The 19,150-nt window shown below is 46.5% G+C and overlaps 1 protein-coding gene across 1 annotated transcript in view; it reads right to left on the minus strand.

Moving 5' to 3' along the window:
- The window catches only part of CPSF3 (cleavage and polyadenylation specific factor 3), a 40,960-nt gene that overhangs the window by 20,808 nt on the left and 1,002 nt on the right, over window positions 1–19,150 (minus strand). The window contains exons 2-6 of the mRNA XM_044289825.1: window positions 17,905–17,968; window positions 16,450–16,547; window positions 14,273–14,401; window positions 7,356–7,533; window positions 869–958 (exon numbers count right to left, since the gene is read on the minus strand). Of these exons, the coding sequence (XP_044145760.1) occupies window positions 869–958; window positions 7,356–7,533; window positions 14,273–14,401; window positions 16,450–16,547; window positions 17,905–17,968 (559 nt within the window). The remainder of the gene's footprint in view (window positions 1–868; window positions 959–7,355; window positions 7,534–14,272; window positions 14,402–16,449; window positions 16,548–17,904; window positions 17,969–19,150) is intronic.

A 19,150-nucleotide genomic window follows, 5' to 3' on the forward strand; every position in this document is an offset into this window, starting at 1 on the left:
TTATTATCAGAAGTGAGCAGGCACGAGCCAGTAACTAAGCAAGGTATGTGCGGATCTCCATCATCTTCCTGCAATAAAGTTATAAGAAGGCATGCCTGCCATTCCCATTTTAGATCGGATGTCATTTACAATGCGCGATGAGAGAAGTTATTGGAAGCAGGACTTTCCTGCTGCTTTTCTGCAGCATTAGTTATACTCGGGGCAAAAAAAAATATACCACACCAAGAAGCTGTTGGAATGGAATGAAACTTTCTATGTGCGAATGTGATAATGATGTGTGTAAGTGATAACAATATAGGAGTGAAAGGATGAGTTTATTGGGGAAAATGTTACAATTGTTGTGCCGCCTCTATCCTGAATACAAGAAGAGATACGGTTGGGCATGGAGGCATACAGATTTTGTACGGTATCCTGCGGCACAAGTGCCCACAGATGTTGCAGTTGGGCCAGTAGATCCTTCACTCTCGAAGGTGGTGATAAACCTGGTTACTGGGCAGGTCAATGAAGTGTGCAACCCATGCTTTGTGTGGGCAAACATTTGGCTGAAAAATGCCAGCTGGAACCCCTGCCATGGCATTTCTACCCGAGTGTGTTATTTCTTTTTGTCAATGAACGTATATATGGGAGAATTTCTGATAATAAACACAAAGGGATTTTTCTATATGCAGTTCACTAATATAAGAAGAGTAGCTCTATGTAAGGCTCTGCTCACATAGGCGGTGTGGCTTCCATTCATACAGGGGCCATAATGGTTACGCTGGATACCAGCAAATCATGACAGTTCCCACTGACTTTAACGAAGTCCATAACATTCTTGCTCTCATCAGGTGTCAGACTTTATAGAAAGATCTTGAAATATGACACTTACAATGATTAGAATATCTGGCTTAATATTTGGAATTTCTGCTGCCATGAGATGTCTGTCCTCTTGTCTGGAAAAATCACCAGTGTACAGCAACTGTAAAATAAAGAAAACAAGAGTAAATCTAAAAAAATAAAATAAATGTAAAGTGTATTTTGCATAAAGAACAAAAACCATACCAATGAAATCTGAGTAACTTCTATACTTAACGCTTGTCAAGGATTTTCTTAAAGTTCTCCCAACCCAGCGGAACCTGTGAAGACAGCAATACTCACTGGCTCCCTGATGCTCCGTTCGGACGTCTTTATTGGACTTCCTGCATGGACGGGGTCATGTGTGCCACTAAAGCCAATGACTGGCCTCAGCAGTGATGTGCTGAGGGCAGATATTGGCTGCGGCAGCACATGTCCGTTTACAGGCTGGGGTAGGTAGGCTAGTGAGGAGCCTGAACGGAGCAAAGCAAGTAAGTACTGCTTGCTGGCTTCACATTTCCCGCTTGGTAGTGTGGGGGAGGGGGGGTTTACGGTAAGTACAAAAATCTAGTTCTCATATGTCTCATTGGGGGACACAGGTTTTGAACATGGGATGTTACAGAGCAGTCCCCAAGGGGGGGCATAACAAGAAACCCTCCCGTCAATCAGAGAACCGCCATCTGCAAAACTCTACGCCCCACAGACGCATCTAGAAAGATGCCAGCTGGGACAGAGACTCGAACGGCTCGTACCAAATCCAGGGTATGGAGCAACTGCTCCCGAGGATGACATGGGTGTGGACAAAATGAAGGGAGAATAATCTCATTTAGATGGAATGCTGACACCACCTTTGGCAGGAAGGAATGCACAGGGCGAAGGACCACCTTATCCTGATGGAGGATCAGGAAGGGCAACCAACATGACAGAGCCACGAGTTCCGACACCCTACGAATAGAAGTAATTGCAACCAAAAAAGCCACCTTATAAGACAGGAAGCGCAGTAACACCTGCTGCAAAGGCTCAAATGGAGAAGATTGGAGAGCGTTGAGCACTAGATTAAGATCCCAAGGATCCAATGGAGGATGGAAAGGGGGCGCACCCCCTGCAGAAAAGTTTGAACTGCCGAAAGCTAAATTCCGCTAAAAAAAGAATGGAGAGAGCTAAAATTTGCCCTTTTAGGGAGCTGAGAGACAACCCCAAGTCCATGCCTGACTGCAGGAAAGCCAAAAGTCGCGGCAAAGAAAAACAAACGGTAGACAGCTGTCGCCGCTCGCACCAACTAAAGTAGGACTTCCAGGTCCGGTGGTAGATTTTGGAAGACGACTGCTTCCTGGCCCGAATCATAGTCTGGACCACCACATCCGAAAAACACAGAGCCTTCAGTACGGCGGCTTCAACAGTCATGCCGGTAAATGTAGCAACCCTAAATTCGGGTGGAAGATCGGCCCCTGTGACAGCAACCAGCACGTTGCATGCCATGGGGTCCATGGACCGCGCAACAAAGTCCTCGACCTTGTTGTTGAACCGTGAGGCCATGAGATCCACATCCGGCTGACCCCACCTCTCGCAGATGGCCCGGAAGACCTGCGGGTGAAGAGCCCACTCGCTGGGATCGAGACACTCCCAGCAGAGGAAGTCTGCAATCCAGATGTCGACGCCAGGTATGTGAACTGCCGACAGTGCCGGCACAGGTTTCTCCGTCAAGCTGAGAATCAGCGCAGTCTCCGCCATGACTGCCGGGTGCCTCTGATTGATGTACGCCACCGCCGTGGAGTTGTCGGACTGAACCCGCACCGGACAGCCCCCGAGATGGTCGGCCTAATGCCTCAGAGAGTCTAATCGACCTCAACTCCAGAACATTGATTGGAAGGGAGCGCTCCTTGCGTGACCCTTAAAACAGAGATTTTCCAACACTCCCCCCCAAGCCTTGAGGATTGCGTCCATTGTTAAAGCTTTCCAATGGAGAGGGAAGAACGAGCGGCCCGACGCCAACATCGGAGAGACCATCCACCATCTGAGGGCCCAGCGCACTAGGACAAGGAGACGCATTGGCCGATCCAAGGAGGCTGGGGAGCGATCCCAGCTGGACAGAATGACTCGCTGAAGCGTTCTGGTATGGAATAGAGCATAGGGAACTGCTTCAAAGGCAGAGACCATGTGCCCCAAAGCCCACACTAGGGATCGACCGATTATCGGATTTACCGATATTATCGGCCGATATTCAGGATTTTGAACGTTATCGGTATCGGCATTTATTTTGCCGATATTCCGATAGCGTATGGGGAACACAGATCGCGCTGCTGACAGCGCTCTCCGTGTTCCCTCAGCAGCAGCACAGGGGAGAAGGAGCAGTGTCTCCTCCCCCTGTGCTGCTGCTGCCGCTCCAGCCAATGGGAGGACAGGGGACAAGAGGAGGGGAGGAGCTATGGCCACTGCGCCACCAATGAAGCTTAATCTCACATTAATTCATATACAGGAGGCGGGAGCTGCAGGATCACATAGCCGGCTCCCGGCCTCTATGAGCTGTAGCTGCGATCTGCGGTAGTTAACTCCTCAGGTGCCGCGGATCGCAGCTACTGCTCATAGAGGTCGGGAGCCGGCTATGTGATCCTGCAGCTCCCGCCTCCTGTATATGAATTAATGTGAGATTAAGCTTCATTGGTGGCGCAGTGCGCCCCCCCCCCCAAGCCCCCCAGTATCAGACATTGGTGGCGCAGTGCGCCCCCCCAATATTAGGCATTGGTGGCGCAGTGCGCCTCCCCCTCAAGCCCCCAGAGTATTAAGTATTGGTGGCGCAGTGCGCCCCCCCTCCCCCCCAGTATTAAACAGTGGTGCGCCCCACCCCAGTCGCAGTGCGCGTCCCACAGGATTCCCTCTCCCCTGCTCCTCCGATCGGAGCCCCAGCAGTGTAATGCTGGGGCTCCGATCGGTTACCATGGAAGCCAGGACGCTATTGAAGCCCTGGCTGCCATGATAAGCTCCATGCTACTGTGTGCACAAAGCACACAGCAGCAGGGACAGTGTGAGCTCCTATTTACCCTGATAGAGCTCTATCAGGGTGAATAGGACAAGGGTTCTAGTCCCTAAGGGGGCTAAAAGTTAGTTAAAAAAAAAAAAAAAAAAAAAAAAAAAAAAAAAAGAAAGTAATAAAAATAAAAAACACCAAAATATTAAATATAAATGAAAAAGAAAGATTTACAAAAAAATAAAAATACACATTAACAATAAACATTAATTTTCAGCAGATTTGTGGGAATTTTAATTTTTTTTCCCAAAAATGAAAATTCCCAGAATATCGGTATAAATTATCGGCTATCGGCCTGAAAGTTCACAAATTATCGGTATCGGCCCTAAAAAATCAATATCGGTCGATCCCTAGCCCACACGCAGCGACGAATGGGAACGGGAGCTGGCTGCAACAAGGGGAAAATCTGAAGACGGAAAGTGTTTTCGGAGGCAAGAACACCTTGGCATGACAAGTGTCCAGTACAATGCCCAGATAAATCAACTGCTGCGATGGATAAAGACAAAACTTGTGTCTGTTCACTATCCATCCAAAGCGCTTCAGGGTCTAGAACAATGTTCAAGCTGTCCGCCGTCCCCTATTAAGGGATTGCCATGATTCCCCTGTCATGGAGCAGGGCCATGACCTTCGTAAAGACCCTGGGAGCCGTGGCCAGGCCGAACGGGAGGGCTACAAAACTGGTAGTGAAATGGACCCACTGCGAACTGGAGAAAACGGTTGAGCGCCTTGAAGTCCAGAATGGGACGGACTGTCCCCTCTTTTTTGGGGACCACAAAGAGATTGGAGTAAAACCCCTGAAAACGGTCTTGCGCAGGAACCGGAACAACCACACCTTCCTGAAGCAGCTGCGGGAGAGGCCGGAGGAGACTACCGAAAAAAACGGGAAGGAGGGGAGGATTTGAAATCCAGCGTGTAGCCCTCTGCAATGACCTCCCTCACCCAAGCATGCCGAAACACATGAAGCCGGCCGCACACCCGAACGGAGGGCTCCAGGAGCCGCCCGTCATGCCACGGAGTTCTTAGGGTTAAAGGACTCGGAGCCCTGTTGACGGGAACACCAGGAACGGCGAGGCTTGAAGGAAGATTTGCGCTTCTAATCCGTGGCCAACTTGTCGGACTCCCTCTTGGGGCTGTAAAAACTCTGAAAGGAGCGAAAAAAAAGGTTTCCGCTTTTTTGACCTATTAGACTGCCCCCTGTTCTATGGTAAATGGGTGCTCTTAATACCTGTAACGTCTGGAATGATCTCATCCAGACGCTTCCCAAAAAGTCTGCTGCCAGTAAAGGGGAGGGCCGTCAGGGTCCACTTTGAAGCATTATCTGCCGCCCAGCAGGAGAGCCATAGAGTACGGCGAATAGCCACCAACAGGGCTGATGAGAGAGCCATAAACCTGGCCGTGTCCAAAGATGCTTAACAAATATATGCACTAGCATGCGAGAGCTGCAGGGCCACAACTGCAAGTTCCCCCGAGGGGACTCCCGAGTCGAGACCCTGACATAAATTACTTGCCCACTCCCCCATAGCCTTGCTCACCCATGTAGAGGCAAACACCGACTGCAGTGCTCACTGCTTCAAAGGCAGATTTTGCAAACGCTTCCAGCTTCTCATCTTTGAGATCAGAAAAAGAATCCCCATCCGCCATTGGCAAGGTAGTATGTTTAGCCAAGCGGGAAACTGGCGTGTCCACTATAGGTGGAGCCAACCATTTCTTAGTCAAATCCTCCGGAAAAGGATAAAGGACGTTCAAGCGTTTTGGCAACATAAAACGTCTATCAGGGAAATTCTACTCCTTGGAGAGAGAGGAATCAAACTCCTGGTGGTTGAGGAAACACTTGTGCGAGTGACGGGACCTTCTGAAGGCAAAACCCAAGCTGGCAGATGACGGTGCAGGATCCTCAACCTGCAACGTCTCAATAACTGCCGTAATTAGATTGTCCACCATGGAGGACAGTTTGGACGGTGAGAACACATCCTCATCTGACCCTCTCTCCTCAGAACATGCCTCTTCAACTGAGGACACGTCGGAGTGAATCTCTCTAGTAGGAGGAGGCGTGGCCGAGAAAACGGGAGACACAGATACCCTTTTGGGGGAGTATGTTCTGGCCCATTTTGTGGGACGGCCACGATGAGCATACGCCCCATGATCCCCAGAGTCAGACCGGTCAGAGGATTGCCTTGCCGACAAACGGCCCAATATTTCCACAATGGCCCTGTTGGTATTGGAGACATCCTGTACCACCCTAGACAGGAAACGTGCCCATTACGGTTCTTCCGTAGGTTGGGCAGTGGGAAGCAACGGGTCCGAGGCCAAGCCACTTGATGGCGGCACAGCACACGCAAAGCAGGAGTCTGACTGAGGGGTCGGAAATTTTGCGCGACACGACACACAAGCAAAATGACGCTCCAAAGGGACCACCTGCTTCGGGACCTGGGCTCTGGGCTCAGACATAGTGACAATCCTGGCGCCAAGAGGGGAAGGTTAGGCCCTGTAAGAAGGGACAAACAGCACTTACCCAGCCTGTGTCCCTCCAAACAAGCCAGTCCATTAGCGTCCCACTTTGAATCCAAAAGTAGGTGGAGCACATTCTACCTCTGCTCTGTTGCTGCCCCCCCCCCCGTGTCCGCCTCCTAGCGGCAACAGCTATACTCATGTTTAAAGCCTGTGTCCCCCAATGAGACGGATGAGAAAAGAAAAATCTTGGAAAACCCCATAAAATTGCACCCTAAAAGACCTATAGATGTGAATGGAGCTGTGGTAAAGTATGTGCACTGTTGTTCCATTCACGTGGGTAATGGAGAATTCACATGTGAGGGTCCAAGCAGTGGCACCCCTGTGATCAGAGACTTTTACGCAATTTTAAAGACAGGTAGCTAGAGGACAAGTGTCCTTTGTGAGGAAACGCCTTTAAAGGGAGTCTGTCAGCAGATTTACCCCTTTTTAACAGTTGCCATACCGCTGTAGCCGCAACACAGATGATTAACACAGTACCTTTATATGCTTTGGTGGACTTTTAAATATGCCAAAAACGAACTTTGATGAGGGCTCGCAAGTGCCCAGGGCTGAGTCCACCGTGTTGGAGCCCAGGCAGCTCTGCCTCTTCGGCTCTTATCCCCGCCCAGCCTCCTCCTCCTCTCAATTACAAGGCATAATGCACTAAGGGGGCACATTTATTAAGATCAGCGTATTAGACTGCGCTGGTGGTGGGTCGCTGAAGTTATGTAGAGGAGCTGGCCTCTTCATGACTTTGGCGTATCCACTGCCGATTCTAAATGTAAGCCAGCTTCCTTGCCGTTTTACATTTAGATCATTTTCTATGCCTAAACCAGGCGTAGAAAATTATGAATGAGACGTCCTGTCCCCTTCTCCGCTGGCGTGAGCGGGGGAAGAAGTTGCAGATTCTGCCGCAACATGGCGTGTAACAGGATCTGCTCTAGATTTTGTGGCGTATATCTGTTCATAAATGAACCCCTAAATCTTTAAGACAATGAGAACGTACTTTGACACCTGCAATCTCTATCATAAACATGGCGGCTCCCAGGACATGTCCAGCGTGATAACACCAAAACTTGATTCCTGCTACTTCTTTCACTTCATGGAAATTGATGGTCTCAATTTTGTCCATACTTTCTTCAAGGTCAGTTTCTGTGTACAGCATGTCATCAGCAGAGATGTTACTGAAGACAAGGAGAAGACAAACTACATTACAACAATGACTAATTGTGCTGAAAAAAACGATGCAAAAAAATGTGGGATTGTAAATAGCATAAAACAAATTAATGGATACACACCTGTTTCTTCGAGTGAGGCTCTCTTGTCCTTTCACTGCTGATGTCATCTTTGTGGCTGCATCAATGACGTCCGGTGCACAGGTCTCCACTGCAGCCAATTGCTGGCCTCAGCCGCGTATGGGACGTCTCAGCTGAGGCCAGCGATTGGCTGCATCGGTGACTTGTGCACAGAATGTCACCACTGCAGTCTGACATCAACAGCTGAATGACGGATCACAGAAAATGAGTATTCATTTATTTGTTATTTTAGGCTATTTACAGGGGTTGCCTATTTTATATAGCGCTGACAATATATCTTTAACCGCCTCCGGACCACCTAACGCAGATGTGCGGTCCGGAGGCGGCAGCCCTGCGCACGACGACGCATATACGCATCATCTCGCGAGGGCCGGGATTTCCTGTGAATGCGCGCGCGCTCACAGGAACGGAAGGTAAGCGAGTGGATCTCCAGCCTGCCAGCGGCGATCGCTCGCTGGCAGGCTGGAGATCCGAATTTTTTAACCCCCAACAGGTATATTAGACGCTGTTTTGATAACAGCGTCTAATATACAGTCATGTGAAAAAATTAGGACACCCTTTGAAAGCATGTGGTTTTTTGTAACATTTTTAATAAAAGGTTATTTCATCTCCGTTTCAACAATACAGAGAGATTAAAGTAATCCGACTAAACAAAGAAAACTGAAGAAAAGTCTTTTCAAGATCTTCTGTAAATGTCATTCTACAAAAATGCCTATTCTAACTGAGGAAAAAGATAGGACACCCTTGCCCCTAATAGCGAGTGTTACCTCCTTTGGCTGAAATAACTGCAGTGAGACGGTTCTTGTAGCCATCTACCAGTCTTCGACATCGGTCTGAGGAAATTTTACCCCACTCCTCAATGCAGAACTTTTTCAGCTGTGAGATGTTTGAGGGGTTTCTTGCACGTACAGCCCTTTTCAAGTCACCCCACAGCATCTCAATGGGATTCAAATCTGGACTTTGACTTGGCCATTCCAGGACTCTCCATTTCTTCTTTTTCAGCCAATCTTTGGTTGATTTACTAGTATGTTTTGGGTCATTGTCATGTTGCATGGTCCAGTTCCGCTTCAGCTTTAATTTTCTAACTGATGGTCTCACATGTTCTTCAAGCACCTTCTGATACACAGTAGAATTCATCGTGGATTCTATGATGGTGAGCTGACCAGGTCCTGCTGCAGCAAAGCAGCCCCAAACCATGACACTTCCACCTCCATGCTTCACAGTTGGTATGAGGTTCTTTTCTTGGAATGCTGTGTTTGGTTTACGCCAAACATGTCCTCTGCTGTCGTGTCCAAATAATTCAATTTTGGACTCATCTGTCCAAAGAACATTATTCCAGAAGTCCTGGTCTTTGTCAACTTTATCTCTGGCAAATGTCAGTCTGGCCTCGATGTTTCTCTTGGAAAGCAAAGGTTTCCTCCTTGCACACCTCCCATGCAAGTTAAACTTGTACAGTCTCTTTCTGATTGTAGAGGCATGTACTTCTACATCAACAGTAGCCAGAGCCTGCTGTAGTTCTCGAGATGACACTTTAGGGTTTTTGGAGACCTCTTTTAGCATCTTGCGGTCTGCTCTTGGGGTGAACTTGCTGGGGCGACCAGTCCTGGGCATGTTGGCAGTTGTTTTGAAAGCCCTCCACTTGTAGACTATCTTCCGGACAGTGGAATGGCTGATTTCAAAATCTTTTGAGATCTTTTTAAATCCCTTCCCAGACTCATAGGCTGCTACAATCTTTTTTCTGAAGTCCTCTGACAGCTCTTTTGCTCTCACCATGGTGCTCACTCTCACTTCAACAGTCAGGAGCACACCAAACTAAATGTCTGAGGTTTAAATAGGGCAAGCCTCATTCAACATGCAGAGTAACGATCTACTAATTATGTGCACATGGTGTGATATACCTGTGTGAGATCTGAGCCAATTTAAGAGGGAATACATGTGAGGGTGTCCTATCTTTTTCCTCAGTTAGAATAGGCATTTTTGTAGAATGACATTTACAGAAGATCTTGAAAAGACTTTTCTTCAGTTTTCTTTGTTTAGTTGGATTACTTTAATCTCTCTGTATTGTTGAAACGGAGATGAAATAACCTTTTATTAAAAATGTTACAAAAAACCACATGCTTTCAAAGGGTGTCCTAATTTTTTTCACATGACTGTACCTCCTACCTGGTCCTCTGGTGGTCCCTTTTGTTAGGATCGACCACCAGAGGACATAGGTAGGTCAGTAAAGTCGCACCAAACACTACACTACACCCCCCCCCGTCACTTATTAACCCTTTATGAACCCATGATCACCCCCCTGTCATTGATCACCCCCCCCCCTGTCATTGATCACCCCCCCCTGTCATTGATCACCCCCCCCTGTCATTGATCACCCCCCCCCTGTCATTGATCACCCCCCCCCTGTCATTGATCACCCCCCCCCTGTCATTGATCACCCCCCCCCTGTCATTGATCACCCCCCCCCTGTCAGGCTCCGTTCAGACGTCCGTATGATTTTTACGGATCCACGGATACATGGATCGGATCCGCAAAACACATGCGGACGTCTGAATGGAGCCTTACAGGGGGGTGATCAATGACAGGCGGGTGATCACCCATATACACTCCCTGATCACCCCCTGTCATTGATCACCCCCCTGTAAGGCTCCATTCAGACGTCCGCATGTGTTTTGCGGATCCGATCCATGTATCCATGGATTCGTAAAAATCATATGGACGTCTGAATGGAGCCTTACAGGGGGGGTGATCAGTGACAGGGGGGTGATCACCCTGATCACCCCCTGTCATTGATAACCCCCCTGTAAGGCTCCATTCAGACGTCCGCATGTGTTTTGCGGATCCGATCCATGGATCCGTAAAAATCATACGGACGTCTGAATGGAGCCTTACCAGGGGGGTGATCAATGACAGGGGGGTGATCCGGGAGTCTATATGGGTGATCACCCCCCTGTCATTGATCACCCCCCCCCCTGTAAGGCTCCATTCAGACATTTTTTTGGCACAAGTTAGCGGAAATTTTTTGTTTGTTTTTGTTTTTTCTTACTAAGTCTCATATTCCACTAACTTGTGTCAAAAAATAAAATCTCACATGAACTCACCATGCCCCTCACGGAATCCAAATGCGTAAACATTTTTAGACATTTACAGTGGAGGAAATAATTATTTGACCCCTCACTGATTTTGTAAGTTTGTCCAATGACAAAGAAATGAAAAGTCTCAGAACAGTATCATTTCAATGGTAGGTTTATTGTAACAGTGGCAGATAGCACATCAAAAGGAAAATCGAAAAAATAACTTTAAATAAAAGATAGCAACTGATTTGCATTTCATTGAGTGAAATAAGTATTTGAACCCTCTAACAAAAAAAGACTTAATACTTGGTGGAAAAACCCTTGTTTGCAAGCACAGAGGTCAAATGTTTCTTGTAATTGATGACCAAGTTTGCGCACATTTTAGGAGGAATGTTGGTCCACTCCTCTTTGCAGATCATCTCTAAATCCCTAAGGTTTCGAGGCTGTCTCTGTGCAACTCTGAGCTTGAGCTCCCTCCATAGGTTTTCGATTGGATTAAGGTCCGGAGACTGACTAGGCCACTCCATGACCTTAATGTGCTTCTTCTTGAGCCACTCCTTTGTTGCCTTTGCTGTATGTTTTGGGTCATTGTCGTGCTGGAACACCCATCCACGACCCATTTTCAGTTTCCTGGCAGAGGGAAGGAGGTTGTCGCTCAGGATTTCACGATACATGGCTCCGTCCATTTTCCCGTTTATGCGAATAAGTTGTCCTGTGCCCTTAGCAGAAAAACACCCCCAAAGCAAAATGTTTCCACCCCCATGCTTGACGGTGGGGACGGTGTTTTGGGGGTCATAGGCAGCATTTTTCTTCCTCCAAACACAGCGAGTTGAGTTAATGCCAAAGAGCTCTATTTTGGTCTCATCAGACCACAGCACCTTCTCCCAGTCACTCTCTGAATCATTCAGGTGTTCATTGGCAAACTTCAGACGGGCCTGCACATGTGCCTTCCTGAGCAGGGGGACCTTGCGAGCCCTGCAGGATTTTAATCCATTGCGGTGTAATGTGTTTCCAATGGTTTTCTTGGTGACTGTGGTCCCTGCTAATTTGAGGTCATTAACTAACTCCTCCCGTGTAGTTCTAGGATGCTTTTTCACCTTTCTCAGAACCATTGACACCCCACGAGGTGAGATCTTGCGTGGAGCCCCAGAGCGAGGTCGATTGATGGTCATTTTGTGCTCCTTCCATTTTCGAACAATCGCACCAACAGTTGTCACCTTCTCTCCCAGCTTCTTGCTAATGGTTTTGTAGCCCATTCCAGCCTTGTGCAGGTCTACAATTTTGTCTCTGACATCCTTGGACAGCTCTTTGGTCTTTCCCATGTTGGAGAGTTTGGAGTCTGCTTGATTGATTGATTCTGTGGACAGGTGTCTTTTATACAGGTGACTAGTTAAGACAGGTGTCCTTAATGAGGGTGACTAATTGAGTAGAAGTGTCTAACCACTCTGTGGGAGCCAGAACTCTTAATGGTTGGTAGGGGTTCAAATACTTATTTCACTCAATTAAATGCAAATCAGTTGCTATCTTTTATTTAAAGTTATTTTTTCGATTTTCCTTTTGATGTGCTATCTGCCACTGTTACAATAAACCTACCATTGAAATGATACTGTTCTGAGACTTTTCATTTCTTTGTCATTGGACAAACTTACAAAATCAGTGAGGGGTCAAATAATTATTTCCGCCACTGTATATTCCAGACTTCTCACGCTTTAGGGCCCCTAAAAAGCCAGGGCAGTATAAATACCCCACATGTGACCCCATTTCGGAAAGAATACACCCCAAGGTATTCCGTGAGGGGCATGGCGAGTCCATGAAAGATTGAAATTTTTGTCCTAAGTTAGCGGAAAGTGAGACTGTGAGAAAAAATAAATAAAAATATCAATATCCGCTAACTTATGCAAAAAAAAAAAATTAATTCTATGAACTCGCCAGGCCCCTCATTGAATACCTTGGGGTGTCTTCTTTCCAAAGTGGGGTCACATGTGGGGTATTTATACTGCCCTGGCTTTTTAGGGGCCCGAAAGTGTGAGAAGAAGTCTGGGATCCAAATGTCTAAAAATGCCCTCCTAAAAGGAATTTGGGCCCCTTTGCGCATCTAGGCTGCACAAAAGTGTCACACATCTGGTATCGCCGTACTCAGGAGAAGTTGGGGAATGTGTTTTGGGGTGTCATTTTACATATACCCATGCTGGGTGAGAAAAATATCTTGGTCAAATGCCAACTTTGTATAAAAAAATTGGAAAAGTTGTCTTTTGCCAAGATATTTCTCTCACCCAGCATGGGTATATGTAAAATGACACCCCAAAACACATTCCCCAACTTCTCCTGAGTACGGCGATACCAGATGTGTGACACTTTTTTGCAGCCAAGGTGGGCAAAGGGGCACATATTCCAAAGTGCACCTTTTGGATTTCACCGGTCATTTTTTACACATTTCGATTGCAAAGTTCTTCTCACACATTTGGGCCCCTAAATTGCCAGGGCAGTATAACTACCCCACAAGTGACCCCATTTTGGAAAGAAGACACCCCAAGGTATTCCGTGAGGGGCATGGCGAGTTCCTAGAATTTTTTATTTTTTGTCGCAAGTTAGTGGAATATGAGACTTTGTAAGAAAAAAATAAAAATAAAAAATCATCATCATTTTCCGCTAACTTGTGACAAAAAATAAAAAGTTCTATGAACTCACTATGCCCATCAGCGAATACCTTAGGGTGTCTACTTTCCGAAATGGGGTCATTTGTGGGGTTTTTCTACTGTCTGGGCATTGTAGAACCTCAGGAAACATGACAGGTGCTCAGAAAGTCAGAGCTGCTTCAAAAAGTGGAAATTCACATTTTTGTACCATAGTTTGTAAACGCTATAACTTTTACCCAAACCATTTTTTTTTTTTATCAAAGACATGTAGAACTATAAATTTAGCGAAAAATTTATATATGGATGTCGTTTTTTTTGCTAACTTTTACAGCTGAAAGTGAAAAATGTCATTTTTTTGCAAAAAAATCGTTACATTTCGATTAATAACAAAAAAAGTAAAAATGTCAGCAGCAATAAAATACCACCAAATGAAAGCTCTATTAGTGAGAAGAAAAGGAGGTAAAATTCATTTGGGTGGTAAGTTGCATGACCGAGCGATAAGCGGTGAAAGTAGTGTAGTGCCGAAGTGTAAAAAGTGCTCTGGTCATGAAGGGGGTTTCAGCTAGCGGGGCTGAAGTGGTTAATATGCATTGTGACAATCACAAACAGAAACCATCACATTGCCCGTAACCAAGCTTTCCAAAGACTGCTAGGATATGCCATCAATGTCAGATCATTGCAGGACAAGCAGTTGTAGTTACACACTGCACCACCTCTATAAGCTAGATGGCTTGCAGTAAAACAGTGAGGAGAAGGCAGCACTCGCATGAGCGCCGCACCCTCTTCTAACAGCAGATCATCAGGGGTGCCAGGAGTCAGACCACCGCTGATTCTGGTATTGATGACCTATCCAGATTCTCTTCAACCACTTGTGTGAACCATTCCTTACATCTAGATTACCTGACTTTGACGTAATCTGACAGCAGCCATCGATAAATTGCCTTAGTAGCATGTGTCATAAATGTCCTGCCTTTAAAGCTTGTCTTCTGCAGAAACCATGGTAGTGCCCCGCAGTGATCCAAGTGGAAGCTGAAGAGCAAACAAGGGAATTATAAACATGCAGGCAGCTAAATAGAAATTATTTAGTGATCCCCTAGACCAGGGCTGGCCAACCTGCAGCTCTCCAGCTGTTGTAAAACTACAATTCCCACAATGCCCTGCTGTAGGCTGATAGCTGTAGGCAGTCTTTGCATGCTGGGAGGTTTAGTTTTGCAACATCTGGAGAGCCGCAGGTTGGCCATCCCTGCCCTAGACCATACATGTCCAAACTGCGTCCCTCCAGCTGTTGCTAAACTACAACTCCCAGCATGCCCTAATAGCTCTAAGCTATCCAGGCATGCTGGGAGTTGTAGTTTAGCAGCAGCTGGAGGGCCGCAGTTTGGGCATGCCTGCCCTAGACGCTCATACAATGCTCAAGGACCAGACATTAAATATAGAAATGTACACCTATCATATGTGGACAATCTGCACAGTCATAAGAATTTCAATTCAGCCTTACAAGTAGTACATGGAATAAAAGAAAAGAAAACAACACGTTCATGTGGATTTCAATGTGGCATCAATGAGGAAAGAACAGTAGTAAATTGGGAATGTTTTGTTAGCGTAATCGCCTTAAAAAGAATGGCGGTCCATATTCATCAAGCCGTGAACTGTAAAGGGATGGCAAAAATGGAGCATGGCTTTAAAGTCTCAAAAGGCAAGTCTTATTTACAGCTAACCTTCACTGCTTGGACACATGGCAGAGAGCGGAGACAGATAAGACCCTGTAGTAGATGGATAAACCGGTTTCAGCTCAGTAGATGCCCCATATTCATCACTGTGGTCTGCACAGAGAATACATACTGGTGCAGCGCTCAGAGGTTTTGCTAGATTGCACCTTTTGTGTGGTACAGATTAGCGTTGAGTGAACTTGTGTTTTCAAGTTCGGCGTACAAGGTTCAGGTTAGCTAAGAATTGCAGTACGTAGGCAGTCTTTTTAAAGTAGTCAATAAGTCTACAGTTCGGAGAAAGGCAGCGCTGGATCCATGTTCTCTATTCAAGAATTCTGTTATGGATTCCGTTACCAAGGACCATAGCTTATGGTCCGTGGTAGCGGAATCCATTACGGAATTCTTGAATAACCTGAACCTTGTACGCCGAAGTTAAAAACAGAAGTTCGCTCATCTCTACTCAGGATGCGTTCAGTGAAACTCACGTTCAGTCAGTTTTGTCTGCGATTGCGTTCAATGTCTCAGTTTTTTCCACGCAGGTGTAATCCGTTTTCACACGCGTGAAAAAAAAACACGGAAGGTTTACAAACAACAACTCCTAGCAACTATCAGTGAAAAACACATTGCGCCCGGACTGCTTCTAGATTACATCAATGCAATGCGTTTTTCACTGAAGCCCCATTCACTTCTATGGGGCCAGGGCTGCGTGAAAAACGCAGAATATGGCCTCATACGCATGACCGTTCTGTTTTTTGCAGTCCGCAAACCGTGGATCCACCAAAAACGGAAGCCACCTATGTGCGGAACGGAAGGGGCGGCCCATTGTAGACATGTCTATTCTTGTCCGCAAAACGGACAAGAATAGGACACGTTATATTTTTTTTGCGGGGCCGTGGAACGGAGCAACGGATGCGGACAGCACACTGAGTGCTGTCCGCATCTTTTACAGCCCCATTGAAGTGAATGGGTCTGCACCCGAGCCGCAAAAACTGTGGCTCGGATGGGGACCCGAACTACGGTCATGTGCATGAGGCCTATAGAACATGCTGCAATTCTCACGCAACGCAGAACTGATGCATTTCAATGTACACAGACCCATTGAAATGAATGCGTCAGGACTCAGTGTGGCTGCTGTGTGTTCACATCACGCATTGCACCCGCATGGAAGACTCGTTCGTATGAAAGGGGCCTTAGTGTTGTGGAAGCCATTGCTGTAAGTGCACAGAAGACAAGATACTAGAATAGATTTTCAGGATGCTCATGGATACTATACACATTATATGTACATGTGATGAATTTGCTCATGGTAAAATGAATAATAACCAATACTCAATATGTCCATCAGTTAAAAAACTGCACTTTACTTACTGACTTATCAGAAGGAGATCAATCTCTGCAGGATCAATCAAATCAATATATGGAAGGGCATCCATTCCTTCCAGCCCGGGGTGAATGCCGCAATCCAGCTAAGGTTAGCAGAAAAAAAATACTGTTAACAATTGGTCATACAATACAAGGAGCTATTCTATGCTATCGGACAGACAGCGCATGTCACTGCTGTGAGGGAAGCAGCCATGTTCTTCTAACTCTGGGCCCAACCCAGACAGAGAATGGAACCGTGGAGTTAAAGGGTAACTGTCATATGTTTATTTTTTTTTATTTGATAGTTTATTAGAGCTAGGCATGTATACCTACGTTAGTCTGTCAATGATTGTCAAAAGATCTGTAATTACCTTATAATAACAGCTTTTATTAATGTCCTCTGTCCCTTTCCACTGCTCCCTTAACATACCGTTGCTAGGGCTTGTCTGTCTTCCTTTAGTATAAACAGAAGACAGAGGGGCGGTCCTTCACACTGCATGCCTGCATTAGGCTTCAGAGTGAGGAGGCGTGTCTCTCAGTAATCCAATCTGATTGGCTGGCAGGGAGCAGCTGGCTACAGCAAGTGTGTATGTGAAGTGAGGGAAAGCAGTTTTCCCCTCAGAGAACTGGCATCTTGAGAAGGTCCTCATATTGTAAATGTTTAAACAGCCGTAACTAAGGGAAAAACTCAAGGCAAACAGTGGTAAGTGAAGAAACTAAAGATTGCTTTATGCATAATGCTGTTCCACCAGTGACATGCTAAAACTGATTTTTTTTATTAAAACATAACAGTTACACTTTAAGGGGACGGTGTAAAACCAAATGTACTTTTCCAATGGCGTATGTACAGCAGGAAATACAGGGTTAGAGAATATTCCACTGGCGTTCAGTATGTCCAGGGGTATCTTGTGAGGAATATCCATTAGCCCTCACATCTGCCTTCCTTCTATACAGTGCCCTGCTGGTCCTCAGGATAACCTGATATAATGGCAGAATAACTGTAGCGCCCGTCAGAGAAGGCTCCTATCAAATACAAGTTACCTGGGTAGAAGGCTTCATGCACACAACTGTATGTATTCTGCAAATACTGTCCGTGTTGCATCTGCATTTTTTGTGGACCCATTGACTTCGTGGTCCACGTACTGTAGCCAAGTATAGGACGTGTTCTATATTTTTGTGGAATGGATATACAGATGTGGAAAGTACACAGATCATCCATGGGCTTTCTGTCTTCATATGTTCATTCTGCAAAATGCAGACCATGGACCCACAGAAGCCAAAGGGTCTGCAAGAAAAAAATAAATAAAATGCAGACGGCCCATAAACCGCATCCGTATTTTGCAGATCACAAAATGGACACGGTCGTGTGCATGAGGCCTAAAGCTGAGGGGAAAAAGTATTATAAATAAAGCACCTTAAAAATGATATAGCCCTCCCCTGTTGCCCGGAGGGGTCACTCACCATGATCTTTCTTCCTTTGAATTCTAGGATAATACATGATCTTCCGACCTCCTGACCAGCACCACTGAAAAATACACGGAACGCTCAGAAATTTGGCAGATCGATTTGCTCAGCAGCCTAATAAGAGTCAGACCTGGGCCTCCGGATTTTCTAGGCCTTGTTACTGCATAGAGGGCTGGACCCACACTGGCGCTCTTCACTAAGGCTGGGTTCAGACCTGAGCGTGTTACAGCGTAACAGCTGTAAAACGCCCGACGCCCCAAGAAGTACAGGAGCTTCTTTGGGGCGTCTTGTCGCGCGTTCCCGTACATAGACTTCCGGGAACGCGCGACAATGGGCGTTCGCTTGTTCCAGAGACGCGATTGTAAACGCGCATACAATCGCGCAGAAAGAGCGCTCCATCCAGAACGCTCAGATCTGAAACCAGCCTTAGGCTAGGTTCAGATCTGCAGTAAAATTTTAATTTTCTCTTTCGGAATAAGAACAGAAAAATGGATGCGCCTGATCCGGCATATGCCATACACCACCGGCCCCCAGTGGATCCCACTGACTATAATGGGTTCATCAGATTTCTAGTATGGATTCCGATATTCTGCTGGACAGGTATATGCTCAGGTCTGAACCCTTGTATTCTTCTACTGCATTATAGAAGCAGAACAAAAATGACGGCAGCTCTAGAACGTCACATCACAGGTTCCCAATGGACCCTATGACTATAATGAGATCCGTCAGGTTTCCATAATTTCTAAGCTCTTAAAGGGATACTCCCATCTGAGACAATGGGGGCATATTGCTAGGATATGCCCCCCATTGTCTGATAGGTGTGGGTCCCAGCGGTATATCGAGGTTCCCGGCGACCACCGAGCGCTCTCCCCACAGAAGTAAATGGGAGCGCACCATGGATGTGCGGCCACCGCTCCCTTTCACTTCTATGGGCCCGATGGAAAACGCTGAGCCAGCACCTCATAGAAATGAATGGACGGATGCGCAGTGCACCCTCCACCACTTTCAGGGTTCTGTTCTCGATATAGGTGTGGGTCCCAGAGGAGAGACACACACCTATCAGACAACGGGGGCATATCCTAGCGATATGTCCCCATTGTCTGAGATGGGAGTACCCCTTTAACAGCCTTCAATGCACAACTCCATACAGCGCAGTGGTGTCTAAGAGCCGCTTCATAAAATCCTTAAAAAGGGTTTTCCAAAACTTTAGCGCAAGACATTAAATGTTAAGAAATAAGAAGCA

Source organism: Bufo gargarizans, chromosome 4 (genome assembly GCF_014858855.1).
Source record: "Bufo gargarizans isolate SCDJY-AF-19 chromosome 4, ASM1485885v1, whole genome shotgun sequence".
NCBI classification, from domain to species: domain Eukaryota; kingdom Metazoa; phylum Chordata; class Amphibia; order Anura; family Bufonidae; genus Bufo; species Bufo gargarizans.